This window comes from Osmerus eperlanus, chromosome 7 (assembly GCF_963692335.1).
Source record: "Osmerus eperlanus chromosome 7, fOsmEpe2.1, whole genome shotgun sequence".
Classification (NCBI taxonomy): Eukaryota; Metazoa; Chordata; class Actinopteri; order Osmeriformes; family Osmeridae; genus Osmerus; species Osmerus eperlanus.
In genome coordinates this window covers 18,700,429-18,722,707 of record NC_085024.1, presented here as the reverse complement: position 1 = coordinate 18,722,707, position 22,279 = coordinate 18,700,429, and the positions used below count along the sequence as shown (strand labels likewise).

At 42.5% G+C, this 22,279-nt stretch overlaps 4 protein-coding genes across 4 annotated transcripts; 1 reads left to right on the top strand and 3 right to left on the bottom strand.

The window, feature by feature from the left end:
• Positions 1-600: 600 nt before the first annotated feature.
• LOC134023423 (cornifelin-like) lies at positions 601-2,268 on the top strand. The gene is made up of 4 exons (XM_062465533.1): positions 601-716; positions 1,524-1,643; positions 1,893-2,029; positions 2,139-2,268. Exons 1-4 carry the CDS (start codon positions 701-703, stop codon positions 2,229-2,231), a joined length of 366 nt encoding a protein of 121 aa, XP_062321517.1. The 5' UTR covers positions 601-700; the 3' UTR covers positions 2,232-2,268.
• A 1,229-nt stretch (positions 2,269-3,497) lies between these two features.
• On the bottom strand, positions 3,498-5,998 carry sult2st3 (sulfotransferase family 2, cytosolic sulfotransferase 3). The gene is made up of 6 exons (XM_062465532.1): positions 5,691-5,998; positions 5,086-5,294; positions 4,691-4,817; positions 4,501-4,595; positions 4,152-4,332; positions 3,498-3,950 (listed from the first exon to the last, which is right to left on the bottom strand). Exons 1-6 carry the CDS (start codon positions 5,830-5,832, stop codon positions 3,835-3,837), a joined length of 870 nt encoding a protein of 289 aa, XP_062321516.1. The 5' UTR covers positions 5,833-5,998; the 3' UTR covers positions 3,498-3,834.
• A 1,303-nt stretch (positions 5,999-7,301) lies between these two features.
• Positions 7,302-10,706, bottom strand: tmem147 (transmembrane protein 147). The gene is made up of 8 exons (XM_062465531.1): positions 10,578-10,706; positions 9,999-10,143; positions 9,558-9,627; positions 9,368-9,433; positions 9,115-9,251; positions 8,879-8,963; positions 8,666-8,787; positions 7,302-8,228 (listed from the first exon to the last, which is right to left on the bottom strand). The coding sequence occupies exons 2-8, from the start codon at positions 10,073-10,075 to the stop codon at positions 8,108-8,110; spliced, it is 678 nt and encodes a 225-aa protein (XP_062321515.1). The 5' UTR covers positions 10,076-10,143; positions 10,578-10,706; the 3' UTR covers positions 7,302-8,107.
• Positions 10,707-11,346: 640 nt separating this feature from the next.
• On the bottom strand, positions 11,347-22,209 carry gapdhs (glyceraldehyde-3-phosphate dehydrogenase, spermatogenic). The gene is made up of 11 exons (XM_062465529.1): positions 22,088-22,209; positions 14,869-14,928; positions 14,525-14,621; positions 13,811-13,917; positions 13,370-13,460; positions 13,052-13,170; positions 12,823-12,904; positions 12,558-12,709; positions 12,218-12,380; positions 11,901-11,998; positions 11,347-11,792 (listed from the first exon to the last, which is right to left on the bottom strand). The coding sequence occupies exons 2-11, from the start codon at positions 14,895-14,897 to the stop codon at positions 11,723-11,725; spliced, it is 1,008 nt and encodes a 335-aa protein (XP_062321513.1). The 5' UTR covers positions 14,898-14,928; positions 22,088-22,209; the 3' UTR covers positions 11,347-11,722.
• Between the last annotated feature and the right edge of the window lie 70 nt (positions 22,210-22,279).

Sequence of the window (22,279 nt, the reverse complement as noted above, 5' to 3'; positions counted from 1 at the left end):
CACACTTCACACATACTCTTGTAGCCTACACTCTCGCGTGCGCTCGCACACACAATTTATTTTTGAATGAACTTGGATCTTGAGGTGCACTTTAAGGAAGGACCTGCCATTCATTCATGTCAGTAAGCATTTTTCGTTGCGTCCACATCACAAACAGACAATTCATTGAGAATGACAACTATAACAAACTGCCAGGATAACACATCGATGTGTGTCCGAAAAGAATCGGAAGTATTTTGAAGAAACATCCTTAAAGGAAATTGTGAACAATAGAAAGTGTGCTAGCAACGTTTAAGCACCCTTGCAGTCGGCATAGGCTACCAAAATGCTAAATATCATAACAATTCAGAATTATCATTATATTTCTTGAAATATAACTTTTATTTGACTAAATGTAAGATCATGCTCCGGCATTCCAAATATAAATTTAACTATAGCCTACACTTTAAACGTGAATTCCCCACATTCACAAAAATGTCATAAACACGAGTAAAACTACATCGTTTTGAATGATATGCCTATTTGTCAATATATTTAAATTACAGGTCAGGTAATTTGTTCGTAATGCATCTGACTCTGACCTAAGATATTTGTATTCAACTTCAAGCAACATTCTAAGAACGCCCATCTGACCACAACCATCCAGCCTGGACCCCAGTTGGAACTATCCTCATTAAAATAACGTTGCACTGTCTATAAAATGGACACACAAGAAGGTAAAACGTTAATTTGGTGAAAAACTGTAACACTATTTTGTTGGAAATAATATATAGGGCCTAGATTAAAGTCATGGAGCAACAGTAGTAGCCTACAGGTGTTACATGAGGGTCGGGTCCAGATTACCGGTTGCTATGGTATTAGGCTACAGTAGCTAGCTAACCATGTTGTGGTGATTCAATGCAGGCTACTACTAGCCTACAGTAACGCTAACTTTATCTAACTGCAGCACAACTTAAAGATAACAATTTACCGTGCACAGAAATATAGACCTACTTTATATTGCAGTAATTTAATGTTGGTAAGTGATTTACTGTATGTAAAATGCCCAGATGTCCATTAGATGGGGGTGTTTAGCTTAATTCAAAATGAAGATGTGCGCCACTGGCAACCACCCCAGGCGAAAAGAATATTAGGCCCTATACTTAAATAGGCTACAGTAGTCAAGTAGGCTACTACATTCTTACATATATTAAAGTTGTCAATAAGTCTGAATGTACAACGGTATATTTTAAGTAGGTTACAGTTCCATTTGGATAGAAAAATATAAATATAATTTTGCTCACATGTAGTGTAGGATAATAAAAAAACATAGCCTAAGGCTCTTTTTCGGCTTGTGTTGGAAAATGTTTCTCTAAAATTTAAATTCTGTCTGCTTAATTCAGACAGGCTAAAACTGTCTCTTTTAAATGACATGCAAAATAAATATGTTAACCACTATAGGCCAATTGCTGCACTCGGGGCCCCAGTGTGGTATGATCATCGGCTTTTTTTTTCTTTCATTTTCATCCACACATTTCTTCCAGCCAACAAATTTGAAGGATTCAAAAAAACAGTAATGAGTCAGCCAAGAATGACTGGAACAGTGGTGGTCCAAACCAGATGGCACTCACGCATGTTGGAATGTTGCATTGACAAAAGAGTGTGTGAGTATGGGTAGGAAGGAGACTTGCTGTGTCTCTAAGAAAGTTGTGAAATAGAAAAAATATAGCAAAAAATCAGGCTCAGTGCCAGAGCTAGAGGATTGAGTCAGCAGCTGCTGGTTAACGTGATTTCCCATTGTGTCAGAGGTACAGTAGCCTACATAAAGATGGCAATAATAAATCAGTTATATTAAAATAAATCATAATCAGAACATATTGCAGTTGTTTGAGATTGAGTATTCTGTGCTTCAGGTTTGTGTGGCGCCTTCTGTCCTGGAGTGCTGTCCTGCCAGATGGCCGAGAAGTATGGAGAATGTTTCTGTCTCCCCATTTTGCCAGGAGCTATGATGATGATGCGTACAGGAATGCGGGAGAGATACAATATCCCTGTGAGAGTGATTACTTAAATACATACACTATAAGACACATTTATGTTTATTTATTTTGATGTAAAAATTTACACCAGTGTTTTGTCCTTTTGTCCATCTCCGTTTGCAGGGTAGCATTGTGGATGACTGGGCGGTACATATGTGCTGTGGCCCATGTGCACTGTGTCAGATGGCTAAAGAAATTAAGCACAGAATGCGCTGAATAGAAGCACAATTTCCCCAACAGGCCCAAAAATTGTGCCTGTAAATGCATAAGTATGCATGTTAATAAAAGTTCAGAGTACTCTAAGGTTGAACTAAACTCCAAACTCATTACCTCTTTCTTGACTCATCCCATCCCAGATATTATGTCCCCCAAAGAATAAGAATACAAGACAAATCACATATTCCCTGTCTGAGATGATTGTGTAGCATAAGCCATTCAGCCAGGTTCTTATTTTTGCTTCATTTATTTGCTTGACTAGAAAGTAAATTCCTAATAAAATGACTAATAATTTACCAAGCTATTGATCCTACTGTGGAAGTAGACTGTATGGAAATGTGAACGCTTAATCCGTTGCTAGGAAACGTTCTTGTTCCTGAGTCCGGTTCGGGTTGGTATCAACTTGTAGCGCAAAATATAGCTAGAGGGGACTAACTAACTACACAAAGCTAGGACAAACAGATTCACTGAATGGTATTTGGATATTATGTGGTACACATGTTTTCCCATTGTACAGTAGGCAAGCAATAGCTCATCATTGTTTTTAATCTGTAGGCTAACGTCTACGTTATACCGTTTGAATGCTATGGCTGCTGTAGTACAGTAGGCTATTCTCTATCTGCAGTTAGCCTACTGTACAGTACTGCTAGAGCTAGCTCTACATTTATTAATTTCAGTTAATATGTGCAACGTGCTTGAAGATGCCACGTCAAGTCAACCCAAGGCTTTACCCGCCAATTCTAGACAAAAAACAGTATGGAGCTCAAAGTTGAGTGATTGTTGTGAGGACAGAGACACCTGTAAGTCAAGCAGTTCTGACATAGTACAGCAGTTTGTTCATATTAGTAAATTTATAATATTATAATAGCAGATTGTTTTGCCATGCAGGCTAACTATCACTTACACACCTGTTATTCTTTATTCACAATAATCAGGTTTGCTTGGATGCTTCTGCCCCTTTATCCTGGGCAATTTGAATGCAGAAAAATATGGAGATTGTTTTTTGCTTCCTCTGCTTCCTGGATCTGATCTTCTGCTTCGAACAGGCTTAAGGGAGAGATATAACATTGAGGTATATGCATAACCATGTAATGATGGTCTTTCATGTATATGTGATACATTTTACAGTGCTCTTCATACTACGTTTATTTCTAGGGGAGCATCCTGTCAGACTGGTGTCATGGAATCTTCTGTGGCATGTTTGCTTTATGTCAGTTGGCTCGTGAGATTGATACGAGAACTTCCAAGTGACAGAGTCTGTTAACGTCATGTGCTATATCATTCTGTAAACATGTTTATTAAATCAGTTCATTAAAACAGTTTGAAATATCTCAAAATGTGCTTCTTTACACATACATCACCAGTTATGGCAATGCTTTTTAAGAATATGAGTAAAATAGCTGTGCAAAATATATGGTTGCTTATGGTTGTATCAGTATATGTCAGTGGTTGATCAAATTATCTTAATTATATCTACAAAAAAAGTTATCCAAATGATAAAAATGTCCTCTAATCATCAGAATGAGAACATCTAAATACTGGTTACTCTTGTCAGTGTTATTAGTTATAGGCCCAAAGACCATCCCAGCCGCATGTCTTCCGCTTACTCCTGATCCCAAGGGAATGTAATATTAATTCCAGCCATTTCCTGTTGTATAACAGCTACAAATCTGGCCTCCTGTTCAGGGCTGAAATGATTTTTCCAGTCCCCTGCAACACCTGAAAATAAAACAAATACGAGTTTTACAATACATTTACTGTAAGATGCAGAATATAATGCTATGCAACACCCAACAGCAATTAGTCCAGCTAGATTATGCGTGCAAGAGGGAGAGAGACCAGGGAGACAAGGAGATAGAAGAGAAATCACAAGGCAAGAGATTAAAGGGAACAAATGTGATCTAGCACTAGCTTCAGTACCTTTTCTAAGGAAGGGAGACTTGCTGCTGTCCATGATTCCCTGCGGAACCAGAGAGTAGTTGGACATAATGTTGGTCTTCATATTGCTGAAGCAGCAATGGTTGGCCACACGCTCCACTGTCTCCTCATCCAGGTCTTGACCCAGGAAAGATGAGAAACGCCTGATAACGCCCCGCAGGTCCTGCAGACAGTCAGGGAGACAGACTTGAATATGGACAGGTAGATGGGCATGGATATGGAGTGACTAGAGAGACTTGGGCATGGAGGGAAATATGGAGATAGGCAGAGAGACAAAGGGCTGAAAGACAGGGTTGCTGACTAGTAACTCTTAGGTAAGTAAATTCCTCACCTGAACCATCTCTTCATAGGTGACAAACAGGATTCTGTCCCTCAAATTGGCCTTCCTCCAGCTCTTCACATGCTCAGTCCATTTCCCAAACATGACTGTGCACATGAAAACAGTTTGGGTAGAAAAATCTAAATCAAATACAGTTGTAGAATGTTATATTAGAAGAGTAAGCACAGCCTTCTGTACTAACCTTTTCCAGAAAGGAACTTTTCCAGAAACTCATCAAAAGTCCCTGGATCATCCAGGAAGTTGGCCATCTTGTGGAAGTGGAATGAGGACACCAAGACATCTCTGGGGTTCCTGGTGACATAGATAGCCTAGAGGGACGAGGTGGGTAGCATAAAGACTCACAGCTGGTCAAACGTATACTGTAAAATAGATAATGTATTACACATCTCATATGGCAAGTTTGCAAAGCAGTAATGGATCACAAGTACCAAACTGAAATAAATTACATCTTGCAGTCTTAAGGTCTAAATCATAATGTATACATTAGATTAAATTGGATAACAGTCCTACACAGGAGGCATGAGACGGACATGTGAAATACTATGGAAGTTTGAAATGAAGCCAACTGACTCTTACCTTAGCTTTTGAGGACATGAAAGAGGGAGGCATTAAATTGTAGGGCATGTGAGAGACCATGGCCCTGGGGGCAACCAGGTTGTCCATGACCAGAGCTGCTCGAGTCTCTTCCACCCAAGGAACACGGTCCCAGTTGGGAATAGTTTGCACTGGCGTAAGGTCCCCTCCATTGAGAACCAGAGGCAGAATTTCCTGCATCCATGTGGTGCCTTGTGAATAAGAACACTCTGTCATAATCTTAAATACTGTGTGTCTATACTGTGTGATCTCTCTCCCATAGAACTAAAGTCAGTGGAATTGTAGGGTATCTTTAATTCATTTTAAGGTATTTTAGCATACCATGTTACCATATCATCATTTTAACATCTTTAACATGACCAAAAACATTATTTCCAATGTTTCATCGGCTACAATCAATCGTTTTTGCTAGATACATTTCGGGCTTATTTTGGTAGTTGTAAAGGTGTTGTAAATAACGCCTATACATGTATTCTTCGAAGCAGGAAAGTTATTCCTGCAATGCAAGCACAAAAAGCATACATTTTTTTACTGAATCTTAATTTGTTTAATTGAATATTTATTTTAGGCTACAGCCTATACTTTACCTGACTTCGGGTAGGTGATAGCAAATATATCATTGTTCTGAACTTTCAGTTCTTCCGCAAATTTTAAACTTTCCGCTGAGTGAGTTTCTTTTGGCAACATTAATCCATTATAGACCCAGTATTTCCCGTGTGAAATCATCATAAACCGCCACGATCGAGGCAAGTGTGTTGTGTGTCGAAAAAAGACAAAATAATATGGCACAACTTTCCTAGAAACGACTTTCCTTGCAGCTGTCTGTTTTTGCCCCTTCGCTCATTGGTTGATATTTTTTACTCTGTTTTCCCAGTAAGGTGTTGAGTCGAGTAGCATGTAGGCTACCTGCAGAGCCGGAGAGCTGTAGTTGAGTCTGCTTCTTTTCGGCGTGAGAAATGTTTAAAATGCGTGAGAAATACAAGGTTTCAAGAAAATGTACTATAGGCTACTGCATGCTTGTGCAGATAGAAGGTACATGTCCGATGCCGTGGTACACAACACAAGGCGTCCGTGATGGAAATGCAGGCAAGCAGGAACCTTTCGGTCCGATATTTGCCGAGCCTTAAGAAGAATAAAGGTCTGAGGGATGGAGTCCAACCCAGCTACAGGATAATCTATTCAACAAGCTCAGGAAAAAATACATTCATGAGTTCGGCCGTTTATCGTGTGCACGGGGTTTACATAAGTGTTGTTTTGCGGTTGGATTCCAGTTGGACTGGTGGTTTGATTTACATTGTATTCATTTTGCAAATACTTTTATCCAAAGTGATAAGCTGACAGCAGAATATCAAGGATCAGACGTGCAGAACAGTATGTATGTGGTCAGAATCAGTCACTGTCTGTTTACAGCGCAAGGGACCCACATCTCAGCTACCAGGCACGGTGAACACTTCAACTACACTACAATAGTGCTCTCATTTCAACATTTTCTTGAAACCTTGTATTTCTCTCACATTTCAAACATTTCTCACGCTGAGAAGGAATAAGTTGTCCCTCTAGGCTACAATTAATGGACAAGGCGCATATTTCTGCAGAACTGATAGTTGTCTCGAGTTAAACAACTAAAAACCAGCCAACCAGTCATAATCATCACCAGAAGCACACACATCCCTCGAACGTTTTGTACCCATGTATGCCAATCTCACGCAAAACTTTTGATGAAACGTGAGCCCTGAATAGTGTATAGTACAGTGCAGCACCATCAGCATGAGTCCAACATATAATCTGAGACTTGGGTAATGTGCTAACAGCACTAAAGCTAAGAAACAAACAGAATCATGGTCAGATAGCCCAGTCATTGTAGACTCCTTCATAAAGAGGTCTTTGTCCTGGAAAGAGGCCCAGCAAAGGTAATTCAAAAACTCGTCCGACGTGAGATACGCATCAACCCTGGCACAGAAAGGAGGCCTTGTTAGAAGGTCTAAGGAATCATGTTTCAGACAGGATGGCCCAACCAAACCAGTTGCAATCAGGAGAGAAGTTTGTGTGGATCCAAACAGTAAAAACAGTTTGGCCTGTTTTAAGGCCAGTTGTCATAGTGGGAATAAGGGCATTGGTGGAGCCTGGGATCCTCTTAATCCAAATGTATGATTTACATTATTCAGTTTTGTAAAAAAAAAAGATGCACACACACAGTATCACATTTCATTCATATTTAATCATACGGACATACCTCTCCAATAGAAAGGTAATTTGCCTCCTAGTCCCATGGCATACGGATGGAATGCCAAGATTACAAATGGCATCCTAGCGCTCCAGTTAGGTGATGAGGGCGGCTGTGTCTCATGGAAAACTTTTTAGCTCTAAAGAAATTAGTATAATTTACCCACCATGCTGCAGGACAAACACTCATTTTCCAAACTCTACCTTTCCCCTTGAACAATGCACATCTCTCCCCTTCATAAGTTCTCAATTTCTGTGTGCATTTGGTCTCAGCATTTGAGCAGATCCACAATTCACATATTTTCAATTGATGCTTAAAGGCTTAAATGCTTCTGGAAACAGCATTGAAAATGGGGTAGTGACAACAGTAGAACACCCTCAGCTAACATGGAATAGACTGGCTTCTGTCTCGAATCATGTGGTTAAAAAACAAACAAAAAACATCCATATTCATACACTAGTTATAAATACTTTATCTATCTACATACTGTACTTCTGCAGAACCAATCACACATGAGCTCATTTGAATCAAATACAAGATATACCGGGTAAAAAAAAATAAGGAAATGTTTTGAGGATCATATCCATGATCCTTATGTGAGCAATACAAAATGAACCTGCAAGAGGAGCATTCCCATACACTCCGCTAAACCAGTCAAGTGTATATGACATTCAAGGGGCCAGTCCACAGACCAAAATTCTACACACCAGACCTTCCCACTAGGGATGAACCAGAGATGTAGTGTGCCAACCCCAGGCGCCATGGCTGCCAGGGTCAGCCTCAGTTGCTGTGGACGAGTGTGACGAAGAGGATCAGCGAGGAGAGGGAGATGGCTCCAGTCAGCACGGCCTTCACCAGCAGAGCTGTCCAGCTTCCCAGCAGGAACATGTGCACAAACAGTCTGGGGTGGGGGGGGGAGAGAGACAAAGTGAGCACTGTGGGAGTAATCAAAGATTTCATATGTGCCTATGTTAACCCCAGAAAGACTTTGCCACTACTACTGTAGTCTGAACTGGTTATTAGTGTCATCGAGGTGTGTGTTACTCTGTCTCCAATCAGCTGGTTATCTAATACTCAAAAACCCCAAACCTAAACTAATAGTCACATTGTTCTAGAAGAGACGGACAACATTTTATCCTACAGCACTCATTACTCATTAGACTAGTTAACAAGGTTTAGAAAACTATTAAAAGCTTTCGATGCCATCTAGTGGCAACTCACTATTCCTAAAAATGTTACATGTCAAACCCAGTCCTTGTTCAAACCATATACATGACTACCCATCTACATTAAATATGTAAATGTTTCTCTGCGTTTGAATGTGTGTGTGGTACTTACTCCATGAGGAAGGCCTTGTACACACACAGCCCGAGCAGCACTGTCACAGGCAGACGGAAGGTCTTGGGTAGGTCGTACCGTGTGAACATCCAAACCACCGCTGCCATGGCGATGTAATGCACCTGCAGAGGTCAACAGGTCAAATTTAAACCGACCCTGACTTTTCATAAGGAGAGACTGATGAGGTGCTGTTAAGAGATCAAAAGGCCTCACCAGGCTGATGTTGGAGTCGAAGCTCATCTGGATGTACTTCCAGTCAAACTCAATACCTCGGGCGCCGACCCACAGAGGCAGACACCTGGGAGATGGAGCAAATAAACGAGAAATAGGTGAGGATATTTAATATCTCAACTTTTAAAAATGAGGAAAAGGAAAAAACAGCAGAGTAAGAGGGAGAAAACAGAAGAAAGAAACACATACATAGCATGAGAAGAGACAGATGGCGCTACCTTGACATGACTAGTTCAGCAGTGGCCCAGCCCATAGCGGCCACCATGATCTTGTACTCGCCCTTCCCAGCATTCCTGGACATGACCAGGTGGAGACCCAGCAGGTCGGCCATATCAACTGTAGCTTTCATAAACTCCTGCACACACACACACACAGTGTTAAAAGAACATTTTTTGTTTCGCAGTCAATGATAGGTTACTGACACATTCCCAAGTCATTTTAGTGTGAATTTGCCACCTGAACCTCACCTACCCCAACAAAGTCATAGACACCAGCCCCTCCCTCCCAGGTGGGGAAGAATGTAGCCAGGAACAGCATCTGGAACACAGGACGGTGGAGTGGCAGAAAGGAAAAAAGTCACAAAACAGTGTATTTAATTATCTCCATCATTCTTGTTCCTCTCTCTTTTTAACACACACATCCACACAGAAGGGCAGCCCACCTTGCATAGCTGGACAAACAGATAGGTTGCTCCCGCCTGTACACACCTCCAGAAAGCATTGTATTCTGATCTGAAAGAATAATACAATATACTTACATAATCTGTTCAATAATAATAATAATAGTGATATTACCATGTGGAGAAATTATGGCAGTATAAGCATAATCTATTAGTCTGCAATACCCAGAACCACTTAATGTCACATGGTTGTTTAAAGAGTATTAGTGGGGGAGATGGTACCCCCACCGCAGTCCCTAAAAGGATTAGTACAGCCCACTCCCAAACTGCTGACATTTCAAATTTGATTATCAGTACAGATCAAATCTTTCAACCCCTGAATTAGAACTAGACGATTATGTAACATATAATAGTGACAATGGAACACTGAGAAATTATAATCCAACAATTAAGCAGTTGCTTAGATCAGTTTTCAACACTTACAATCCACTGCACTTGTAGGTGATGAAGTAGGGGAAGTAAGCCAAGGCAAAGCAGTTTCCAAAATGAAAGAGCGTCATGATCTCAAATGGTCCAGCACTGGTATGTGTTTTTCTTTGACACTGCTGTTCAAAGAAGATTGATTACACTTAAGAGAAGAAATGAAAACTAGTTAAATCCATATCCTGTCAGTGTATTGCGTTTTTACTGGCTAGTTGGCTAGTCTGGGCCAGATAGTTTAGTACTAAGCCTTGTTGAACTACCTAACGTTAGCACAGGTTAGCTAAGGTAGAAAAAAGGTAATTTAGAAATTACAATCTTAACAAATCATGACATTCAAATAAAATAGGCAAAAAGGCACACGTAGATGCAGCTAACAAGGCGCGTTACGTTAGCTGCTGCCTAGCTAGCTATAATTTTAATCGCACTGTCCACCTGCCACCGGGGTTTGGTACTGACTAGCTAGCCAAGTTTTGCTTTAGACCCTACAGTCTGTCATGTTCCAATCATTCATTTTGTCCATCAAACAAAAATGACCTCTGCTCAATTATTATCTGTATATAATCATGAAATGTTACTTACGCTGACAGAATGAATGACCTCTTCAATGCTAACACAAGTATGCTATCTAACCCGCTGGCTAGATATGACAGCAAACTCGTTGCATTTGTGTAACGGAAGTTGTCAGAGGTCCCCGTGGAAAGAATTCCGTTTAAGGATTCTGCCAAATGAAGGTTCCGGTAGTCACGCAGCAAGTAATATCTGGTATTATACATTATATAAAACACAAACTAAATTCACTTAACTCAACTACAACAATTCTAAATGGTGTACAACGTAGACACTCAAACATATATACAATAATTTTCCACAAATATACAGTTGTGGTGGGTAAACAAAAGTGCTTTACTAAATGTATGTGCATGGTGCATGGTCCATTATACCAGTGGTTCTCAATCCTGGTCCTCGGGACCCCCTGCCCTGCATGTTTTAGATGTTTCCCTGCTTCAACACACCTGATTCAAATGAATGGTCGTTAACCATTACATCATCCCGATTACAATAGCTGTGTTCGACTTCATGCATCGCCTGCAGCCCGGCTGACTTAAAGCAGCCAATGGCATTCTCAGCTTCAAGTCAGGCGGCTGCAGCCGCCCTGCAGCCGCCTGACTGCCGGCGCTACATGAAGTCGAACACACCTAATGATCATAAGGGTTTAATCCTTTGACCTCTATTTGCTGCCATTTATGAGGGCTTGAGTCTTCCTTAGTAGAATGGAATCATTGCTTTATGGCTTGGTCTTCTTATAATTATGAGAGAAATGTAAAAACACAACACAGAAACAAGAACATTTAAGATTTTTCATGTTTATTTGTTATTTTTAGCTGAATTACAGTAACTAGTTTCTCTCTAGAACTGTAATCATTTAACACCAATAGTACATGGTAACACCCAGTATGAAGACTAGCATAGCAATGCTTAGGGGAGACACAGAAACAAATACTGTCAAGTCAAAACCATTCAGAGATGGACTGTTTCATAAAGGAAAAACAAACACTCGTACACACAGCCTCCTACTAGACATCTGACAGCCTTGTAAAGAGTGGGGGCTGGGGGTTTTATAGGGTGTGACACTGTGGCTTGACTATGCTGGGACTGTGTGTAAAAGAGGGTGAGGATGGTCCCTTTGCAGGCTTCTGCTCTTGCAGAGTGGGCTAGGCAAGAAGTTACTCCTTGGAATGCATGTACAGCAACAGGTCAGCTACACGGTGGCTGTAGCCAAACTCGTTGTCGTACCTGGGGGGGGGGGGGGGGGGGTAGAGAGAGGAGGAGAGAATGATTAGTGAAAGTTAAAATACATTGGGAATACTTTATATTTTAGTGTAAGGTGAGTGTGGCATTCACCAGGAAATAAGTTTGACAAAGTTGTCGTTCAGAGAGATGCCGGCTCCGGCATCAAAGATGGAGGAGTGAGTGTCTCCAATGAAATCAGAGGAAACCACCTACAGAGAAAAATGAAAAAATTAAAGCAAAAATACTTGCACCACTTACTTTGATATGTAATTGAGTGCAGTCACCTCTTGTCCTTTACATTCCTCTCTTGTATATTTCTATATATTCTTTTACTATTAAACATCAAATATACCTACATAAACTACAAGCTGGGGACAAAGCAGTAAAATCGGCCTGTTCTTCCAGTCACAGACTGATAAGCAACTCACAGAGTCCTCAGTGTATCCCAGGATGCCCTTCATGGGTCCGTGAGCAGCTTTCTTGACAGACTCCTTGATGGCAGCGTAGCTGGCGGGCCTGGTCAAACGGCAGGTCAGGTCCACCACAGAAACGTCAGCTACGGGCACCCGGAATGCCATGCCGGTAAGCTTCCTGTTTTGCAGAGTGGAAAAAGCTATATGTTAGCATGATGCAGATAGTATGGTAAACTAACTCACATGTGACAGAATGTCTAGATTTTCTCTTCATAGAGATACCACACATTTGATTTCATTGTCTTCTGCACTCAGGCTGTTCTCAGCCAGTGAGCAGTGCATGCTGGGTACTGACCCATTGAGCTCGGGGATAACCTTGCCCACGGCCTTAGCGGCGCCAGTGGATGCAGGGATGATGTTCTGGTGGGCTCCACGCCCATCACGCCAGGCCTTGGCAGACGGCCCATCTACTGTCTTCTGGGTGGCCGTGTAGGCATGGACTGTGGTCTATAAGAAAGGGCAAATGGGTTAACAGACACAGACAGGTTAAAAAAGATTTACAGACAAGCAAAGTTAACAGGCAAGAGACACATTTAACATTTACAGACAGATGGCCTCACCATAAGAGCCTCCTCAATGCCAAAGTTGTCCTGGATGACCTTAGCCAGAGGTGCCAGGCAGTTGGTGGTGCAGGATGCGTTGCTGTAAATTAACACAAACAATCTCTTTCCAACTCTAATCACATTATCCACTGTCCACAATAGACACTGTACTAGGAAGTTTGCTTGCTGTTGGATCTGACAAACAACATCACGTACTGCTGCTGTATGGCGGCATTTGTCAACGTACCTGACGATGTTCATGCTGGAGGGGTCGTACTTGTCCTCGTTCACGCCCATCACGAACATAGGGGCGTCAGGGGAGGGGGCAGACACCACCACACGCTTAGCTCCACCCTGGATGTGAGACTGCAGAAACAAAGCGAAAACCAAACACAAAGAATACGTTATGTTTTGCATGTATGCAACTGTGTATACATGTCCTCTCATAGGCTCCTCCCCCTTTTAGTCTGTCCATATGTCATGCAATCTGTTTCTCATAATAAATACTAGGATAAATACTAGAAAATATATTCACGTGGCTGTGTGTGTTAGCCTGGGTACTTACAGAGGCCTTGTCCACGCTGAGGAACACTCCGGTGGACTCCACTACGTACACGGCCCCAGAATCTCCCCAGGGGATCTCAGCAGGCTTCATACTGGTGCAGAGGAATAGAGAGAGACAGAGAGAAAGAGAACCACAGAGAGAGAGAGAGAGAGAGAGAGAGAGAGAGAGAGAGAGAGAGACAGAGGGCAGCAAAGAGTTCATCATTATTTCTCCCAAAAGTTGGACCCATGCTCTGATACATGTGATTGTGACAAAATGAACAACCAAACTGCGAGGGGGCATGAGATAAATGACATTGTTAGGAGGACATGGGTGAGAGGGCAGTGTGTATGTAAGTGTGTATGTAAGTGTTGTGTCAATCACTTCCCCGACCATGCTCGCTGCTATCAGCACTGTGTAGATACATGTTTTAGAAGATAAGTGGAACTAGACTCCACTCACCACTGGAAGACTGAGATTTCCTGGTCATCAACGATCAGCTTGCCACCCTCCTCGCGCACCTCGCCATTGTAACGGCCGTGGGTAGAGTCATACTTGAACATGTAGACCTGGGGCAGGGCAAAGCAGAGTTCTGGTGTCAGTATACATTCATCTTACCTCCTGCCTTGCTCCCTAAGTTGTGTTTTCTTTTAGTCATGTATTTTATTCTCATTCCGGTTTTATTTTGAAATACTCGCCTTTCCTTTTGTCTCCACCTCCTGCCCTGCCTGTGTGTTCCTGTCTGTGTGACTGTCATCCCACGCCCTGATTAGTTTCACCTGTCCCTCGTTATCCCTCCCTTCCCAGTGTATTTAGCCCGAGCGTTTCGGCCCCTCTGTGCCAGTTTGTCTTAGCACCTGTGTGTCTGGAGGCCCAGCGTTATTTACTAGAGTCTGAATCCTTGTGTTTTCTTAATCCTGCTTTATTTGCAGGACTCTTCCTTTTGCTTACTCCATTTGGATTTGTTTGCTCTGGATTTACTGATTTCTGCTGTGTTCCTGGACCTCCTTGACCTTTTCCATTTTGGATTGTATACCTGTATGACTGACTACCTTGCCGTGTAACGAACCCTTGCAAGTAAAGACTTCTTTTGAAATATACCCTGCCTTGAGTCGTGTTTGAGCCCTTTGCGTAGTATGTGTTACAGTTAATGGTTGTAGTTAAGTGATCACTCACCATGTACTTCAGGTCGATGAAGGGGTCGTTGATGGCCACAACCTTAATGCCCTTCTGGAGGCAGGCCCTCAGGACCAGGCGGCCGATACGGCCAAATCTGGAGGGGGCAGGAAAGGACATTAGTTACATTGGGTACGAGTTTTGAGGGAACTATCGGTAATAAGGGAGTTGTTTGGGAGTGTCTAGATTTGTGCATTGGGGGTTGATACCTATAATGCCCACAGGGGGTGAATGTGTATTGCAATCCGTTTCTGATCCTGTCAGCGCAAGTGCTTGCATATTTACACTGAGTCGAGGAAGAAATTTGAGGCATTTTAAGTATGTGTTACAGTTGAGCTGCTTACCCATTGATTCCAACACAAAGGTCTGACATGGTTGCTGTTGATTGGGTTGCAGTTGTGAACCTGTAATAATACCAAAAAGATTATCAAAAATGGCACAGTACACGGACAACAATACCAGCAAAATTAGGGTGAGAGGGCTGAGGGTAATTGTCATACTGATCTTGAAGGAAATCAAACTCTTACAAGTCTTCCAAACCTCCCACTGTTGCAAAAAACTTTCTGTTTCAGCAACAAAGTGGTGTCACACTGTCCTTTACTAATTTACGTAACATTAGCTGCAACTAGTGTCAGTTAAACTAGGTAGCCTGGTGTTGCAGACACTAGATGGGTTTGGTGTGAGGCAGGGTTGGGGTTGGGTGAGTTCGGAGGGGGAGAGGGAATTGAGGGTGTAGCTGGGGGCTGAGGCTGGATTGTGTGCAGGGTGTGGCTAGGTTCCAGAGTGTAACTTAGCAACGATTTGGCTGGGGAGGCTATTGTCTGCAGGTCTGCTTAGCAGGCCAGTCAGAGAGGCTAAGAGCTGTAGTCCGCTCTGGGTTCCCATTCACATGTCAGATCAGATACGCTCCATTCTGCAGCTCCAGGAGACAGTGGGATACATTTGCTATGGCCTCTACACTCACCGTTAGCTTGTCTCAACCTGTTTGGATAAATTAATCTCAGTCTTCCTGCACATAGAAAACCCAGATTTGTTCTCAATTCACATCATACTTGGTCTGATGTCAAATTCTTCACTTAAACTGTAAAGTAAGCACCATCTTTGTGAGGCCACAGCCTGTGCTGAATCCAGTCTAATCGTGTTCAGAGTGCAGCAGTATTGGGATTCCTACTCTTATCTTAAGGGCAAGCTGTAGCCTGTGTGCTGTTGTAGAGTCTGTCTACCTAGTAGCCATGCTTGGCATGTAGAGAGGGGTAGTGGGTGTATTATGTAAGAGTAAGAAAGCAAGAGAGCACAAGCTGAACAAGAGTTAAACAAAAAGAAGGGCTGGACAAGAGTCAAGTATGTGACCTCCCCTTCCATATAAGGATGGGTCACATGACAGGGAGGAAAAGGTCCAGCAGGAACACAGGAAGTGGACCTCGTAGAACGCATTATGGTAGACATGAGACATTTCCCGCTTTCTGATATTTGGAGAACTGTATTATAACCTCCATGTATACGGGCAATCTAAGTCTGAGTAGTTGACCCTAGTCATAATCTTAACTGTGACCGAAATAAGTCAGGGGATAGATTAGTTCTTCTAAAATTAGTTCTTCAAAATGTTCATGTGATCATTTTTCGTAGTTAAATGTTAGGACATTTTTTACATTTTTTTTCTGGAGGGTAATCCCTACTGAGCTGATTTATAGAAAATTCAGGTATATCTTAGGCTCCCATCCCTTTGTCAACAAATGCTACTGTTGCAATAATCAGGAAATACTACCTTCCTTATTTCATGCCTTCGCCCTTCCCTATTCCCTTTATACAACAAACTACTGTGGTTGACATTCAATAATAACACAATTTTGTCTTCAGAGATTTGGTACAACCGATCTACAGCACATGGGAACACACCTTCATTTCAAAGAAGCCTAAATTACTTATGTTGTAAACATCAAGGATTACAATTACCTCTATGCTTGACCCAAACTGATTGCAGTGAATAGCATGAATGGCTCAACCTGTCTACAGGCCTAGTGAGAGAGAGCCGGCCCAGTCCAAGCCTACTGTAGGTTAGTGGTCCAACCTTTATCAAGGATATTGAATCCCTAGTAAACTGATGGCAAAAGGAATAATAGGCTATAGCATTCTTAGGCAGCTCTAGCCAGACAGGGACCATGGATGAAGTTTGTATCCTCTTTTAGCCTTACCCCAGACAGGAACTGAAAATGGTTGACTGAACTAAACCCATCCAATCCATAGGGCATACAGAACTATCAGATAATATGGTCTATGTCTCTGAATGTCAGACTGGTAGGGAAACAGCCTGTGGGCTAGAACACCAATCAATGTAGCACTTTGGAAAGTCAACCCTGATCGTTTTTATGTTTCCAACTTGTCTGGCATATTGTTCAATTAAACCAGTCTGGATGTTAGTGACTACTGATTCTAGTCCTGATTTAAATTACATTAAGGACAACTATAATATTTGGTTCAGTGAATCTATCGGAGGTCACCTGGATGTGGGGTTGTCAACCTAATTTGTTGTATGTCTGTCAACCAGTTTGAAGAGCCACGTGAGGGTTTTTTCCATTTACATCAGTCCCTGCTTTCCCTCACTCAGCACAAGGCAAACTGACATGACAATAGATTAATCTAAAACCAAATGGTCTGTTCTTCCTTCAGCTACTGTGTTTGCCCTTGGGGGACTTGAGTTCACATCCTTGTTGAACAGAATGAGACCTTTTAATTTCTGGCTTTCGACATAAATTTGACAAACTAAGAATTTGAGCAATTTTTCTGTTACATCTCCTAATTCATGCGAACAACCATGCACTGTTTTAGTTGGTAGGATGCTTAGGATTGCCCTTGTAACTGTTAGGGTGTATTGTTAGAGATCCTGATAATCTCCTAATCTGTGCCTGAGTGTGTTGATACCTGAGTGTGTGTCTGGTGTGTGTGTGTGTGTGTGTGTGCGCCACTGCTTTGACACTGTACTATCCCAGCGGGCTTATCTTAATCTGCTCACTTCCCCAGCCCTGTAGTCTTTTTAAAGGGCCCCACAATGCACTGCGCCAGGATTGACAGTGCCCTAACTGAACCGGCAAATGACTGAATCCTCCAGTGACACTAACATGACCTGAGTGGCGTCTGCCTCAGCTGCAGTCTCTCATGAGCACGTAGCTGTTACTAGTTGCTGCCACCTACGCTGCCTTGTTTGCTACTGATTCTTTCGATTTTTACAAAATCCTTTAGAAATGTCCTTTGTCTAACCCAGGGAACTACTGTTGTGTTATGGCATCCAGTTTTCTGCTCTTCTCTCTGCAGTGGCCACACTAGCATACAAGGTGACCCTAATGTGGAGGATGCTGGGAGGAAAAGGGGAGAGAGAAAGAGAGCGCTCTGTCGTCATGTTCTCACATTTCCCCCTCTTTTGACATTCTGCTTACACCATCCCTCTTTTCTCCTCAGCTCTAGTCTATCCTCCATTTTCCCTACCTCCATTTTGTTGTATAGAAACAGACAAGCCTATTATGGTCTTGTGATATTCTGCAGAAAATATTTGTTCATTTCTCTTCAGTCGTCAATTGGTTCAGACCACCCCTATTTTTTGCAAGAAAACTGTAGGCTGACTGGCAAATGCAACCCTTTGTTCAGTGTTCAGTCAATACTCAATCCAAGAATCTTGTGTGTATGTAATTCATATTAGATAGAAGCTCTCTATCAAGATGTGAGGGCAGTGAATACAGCATATTGTGGCGGGGTAGGTCAGCCTGGTGAGAGCATGGTGCTGACTTTAATTAGAAACCAGTCCAGCAGAAACCAGAGACAGATGGCTGCTGTGTTCGAGCTGGGTTATCCAGCCTACCTCTATCTATGGCTCAAATAAAACACTCTGTACTGACTTCATACCACAGCAGAGTTCTACATCAGAGTAATTACGCAAAATAATCGTGTTAGTTGAGCATCCCCCATGCATCTCCACTTTAACCCTTGTGTTATCTTCGGGTCATTCTGACCCATCAGTCATGTGACCCACCGTCGTATTGCGACAACTTTACCGCATACAAAAGCAAAGTGAAGCATTTTCTTTTAACCGTTGGGCTGTCTCAGACCCCCCACATTGCGAAGGTTAAAAGAAAATGATTTTTATTTGTTTTTGTATTGGGTAAAATTGGGTAAACACAACAATGGTTCGTTATGAACCTTTGGGTCATGTGACCCGAAGGAAGCACAAGGGTTAAGCAACACACCCACAGTGATACAGAAAATGACAGAGTGCTTTGGTGTCATGTCCTTTCTACTGGAGTGTTATCCCTCTACACAACATACTCATACAGGGAGTCAGGTGGCTGAGCGGTGAGGGAATCAGGCTAGTAATCCGAAGGTTGCCAGTTCGATTCCCGGTCATGCCAACTGACGTTGTGTCCTTGGGCAAGGCACTTCACCCTACTTGCCTCGGGGGAATGTCCCTGTACTTACTGTAAGTCGCTCTGGATAAGAGCGTCTGCTAAATGACTAAATGTAAATGTAACTCATGCTTTCGGACATCGTGTCATATCCCATTTTGTAACTTCTTTCTGCAGTCCAGGTCCTGCTGATTAATCAAAAGAGTTACTGGGGTAGCCGCACCAGGTACACTGCAGACACCCCTCCCAGTCTCTCTACTGTACCACCCTCTGTGAGCCATGTCCTAGTTCCGAGCTCCCTCGCCCTCTTATGCTCCCCTCCCACGCCCTACCATTCCGTAGGTACACTCACGCTTGGCTGTGCTGGGGAGCCCAGGGTGCCAGCATCCTACACTAACTGGGTCAGTCTCCCCAGACCCACAGATACCCACTCAGGCAGAAACATTCATGACAATGGGACTAAAATAGACAAACCGCAGGAGAGCAGCAATGGCATTCACTGATCGGCGTTACCCGTCTTTTATTAAAATCTAAATCCGTTGGCGCGGGATTGTTTTTACAACCAAGGACCCATTATAGTATATGCTTCCTTTAGGCAAGGCATAAAACTGTTTTTACAATTACCACAAACTTGTAGAACAGAGCTGAGAAGAGAGTCTGAGTGAAGAGCAACAGGGACCAATCCGTTGAGGTGAGAGACTGGCAGCCATTTTGAAAGAGTGCTGTGTCATAGCCACCATTAACACAAACAGGAAGAAATGAAGGAAGGGGGGCGCACATACGCTGACAATAATGCAACAGGCTAGGCTGTTACAGCAAAGTAAAGAATATGCTACTCTTTGGTTAGTAAGTATGTCTTGGTGTGAATGTCAATTTTTACCTAGATTTTGAGGAGGGAGAGTGTCTTAGAGACCGGAGAAAAGCATATGTAAAAGACAGGAAGAGAGAGAAACTGCTGCGGACAGAGGGAGCAGGAAGAGAGAAGCATGCAGCTTGACACACCCACACCCTCGTTCTAGCGCAAAAAAGTCCTCTATGGCAGCTCAGTAGTTTTCCATTGGAGAGTTGAATGGCTGAAAGAGGGGGGTGAGCCAGGTATTTTCTCTCTCTATTTAGATGTCATGTAGCTGCCACGCCCTTTCCCCACATAGCAAGCCAACTGCTCATTTACTGCAGATATTCTTGCAATCTTATAATCTTGCCACCTCAATTTATGAGTAGCATGCTTACAGTAGTAGGTGGACTCTTCACCAAGCCAATGAGACAACTCTGAGTCTAGAAGGCTTTAGTTGCAGCCTCACTGTGCTCTAGTTACGTCAACAAGCCAGTGTCATCACGTCAGTTACAATCACAAACCATGTCACTAGATAAAATAAGAAGATAAAGACTTATTGTCCATTAAATTGAAATAAAATGGACAATCCTGTCTATAGCCGAGCTTCTATTGCCTTTGTCAGCTGCTGTGAAGGCCTAGCTAGCAACAATCTGTGGTGTGGTTTGGAGCACAGTAACCTGATGCAGAGTAACCTTGGCTCCCCAGACATATTGACACACCCCCTCTTCTTTTCTGGACAACATGCATGATTCAATAAGTTGCAGTGTCACACTGCAGTGGCCCAGCCCCATATCCCCACCCCCTTAGGAGCAACATTTGGGCCTACAAGTTTGAGAAAAAGGAATCCTGATGGCTGTGAATTGAAAACTGGAGGTTAGCTATGCTACCACACAGTTCTATTCACAATGCATCAGTTATAGTATGTCAAGTGCAATCGTGAGGGTAAAATAAAATGGAGAGGACAGTCTCCATGGCAACCTCAAAGTGATGGAGAGTTTGTGCCATATAAGGGCATTGGGATGTGCATAAGCTCACACATAGAGATTGTAAGAAGGAACTGAGTCAGAGGGGGATTTTGTATACACATTCAGAGTACTTTTTTTTTAAGGGAAATACACCAGCTAGTCTAAATCTACCATATCACCAGCACATACAGCTCTGTTGCAGTGAAACCTGCGCGAAGGCAACTCGACTCTGCGCACCTTAGGTCAAGTTGAATAGATAGGTCTGTCATCAGGGAATGCAAATTACTTCCCAACAATGACACGCATTTACTAGGTTGCCCATTTTCATTCATTTAGACCTCTTCTTGCAAGATTGTCGAATATAGTATCATCATCAATATTACAACATTTCCTAAATTACAATATGAGGAGAGTATGATGTTTATGGCTACGGACGAGCTTATGACCTTAAGTGTGATACGACCTTCAGCAGCGGCCTAATGACGACCAGACGGGCCGGAATCTGTTACTTTTAGTCGTATTCTGTTCGAACAATTTGTTGTAGTCTATATGCCCAGGCTATAGATTATTCAACACAACGATCTTAATTTCTTACGTGTAAAACCGGTAAACTACATAACCATATTATGAAGCAGATAGAAATTGAGAGTAGGCCTGCTTCTAGTACATCCTATTTGACACGATTTAGGCTAAGTCGTAATAGCCCATGTATTAATATTCAGTCACAATTTCTAAACCTACAGTACTTTCCAGAATGTTGTGACTGACGCAAGACAAGAATTCATAGGAAGGTGGTAGTGAGGCACGTAGCTGCATAAACTCTTTCCTGTAAACATTTTTAACCATTTCCACTTGCATCTGTAGCCTACAACTACCATCCACAGGATAGGATATCCACAGGATATTGTTTAATAATATGATCAGCTACGAATTGTTTCAGGAGTTTCTCGCAGCCGGTTCTTCCGCAATATGCATCATTGCGAGCTGCCACTGCTGTAACGTTACCTCGGCACTGGACATTTCGCATTCATATAAATTATGAATAAACTCTTCTACTGTAAAGACGATGTTAGATACTTGAATAATTAAAAAATATTAATGTACAGAACTTTATCAAACAAGTCCTTTTCGGAGAAATTATGAAGAAATTATAGCCTATGGTTTTTACACAACCGCCTAGAAGGCCAGGGCCGCATCCTTCCAAACCTTCAACCCGCCCCCATCATCATGCCATTCATTGTAGAGAAAACTGCGCAAGTTAAGCTATCAAGAGCACTTGAACAAAATAGAACTCAATGTACCGACTAGATGAATAAGTACGTAATGTGAACGTATTTAAGGTACCAGATGAGTCCCAGTGACTCTCGCTTACCTTTGCGGAGAGATGCTGCAGTGTCTGGACGAGGTAATGGAACTGCCTACCGAATTTATAGAGGACACGTGCACTGGTCTCGTCGCCCTGGAAACGTGACGTCACACTTTCTTCTACCAGTGGTTAGGACGGAGACAGAACGAGGAGATAGTCACGGATACCACTTTGAGCACGAGCAATAGAACCCTGTTG

Coding starts and splice junctions, on each gene's coding strand:
- LOC134023423 (XM_062465533.1), top strand. Junction 1,644..1,892: donor TTGCATTGACAAAAGAGTGT/GTGAGTATGGGT, acceptor TCTGTGCTTCAG/GTTTGTGTGGCGCCTTCTGT. Junction 2,030..2,138: donor GGGAGAGATACAATATCCCT/GTGAGAGTGATT, acceptor CTCCGTTTGCAG/GGTAGCATTGTGGATGACTG.
- sult2st3 (XM_062465532.1), bottom strand. CDS start 5,832: ATGATGATTTCACACGGGAAATACTGGGTCTATAATGGATTAATGTTG. Junction 4,333..4,500: donor CCTATGAAGAGATGGTTCAG/GTGAGGAATTTA, acceptor GACTGTCTGCAG/GACCTGCGGGGCGTTATCAG. Junction 3,951..4,151: donor GTCTCCCTTCCTTAGAAAAG/GTACTGAAGCTA, acceptor TTTTATTTTCAG/GTGTTGCAGGGGACTGGAAA.
- tmem147 (XM_062465531.1), bottom strand. CDS start 10,075: ATGACGCTCTTTCATTTTGGAAACTGCTTTGCCTTGGCTTACTTCCCC. Junction 8,788..8,878: donor TCGACTCCAACATCAGCCTG/GTGAGGCCTTTT, acceptor TGACCTCTGCAG/GTGCATTACATCGCCATGGC. Junction 8,229..8,665: donor TACAAGGCCTTCCTCATGGA/GTAAGTACCACA, acceptor CCCCCACCCCAG/ACTGTTTGTGCACATGTTCC.
- gapdhs (XM_062465529.1), bottom strand. CDS start 14,897: ATGTCAGACCTTTGTGTTGGAATCAATGG. Junction 13,461..13,810: donor GAAATCTCAGTCTTCCAGTG/GTGAGTGGAGTC, acceptor CCTCTGCACCAG/TATGAAGCCTGCTGAGATCC. Junction 11,793..11,900: donor TTTGTCAAACTTATTTCCTG/GTGAATGCCACA, acceptor CCCCCCCCCCAG/GTACGACAACGAGTTTGGCT.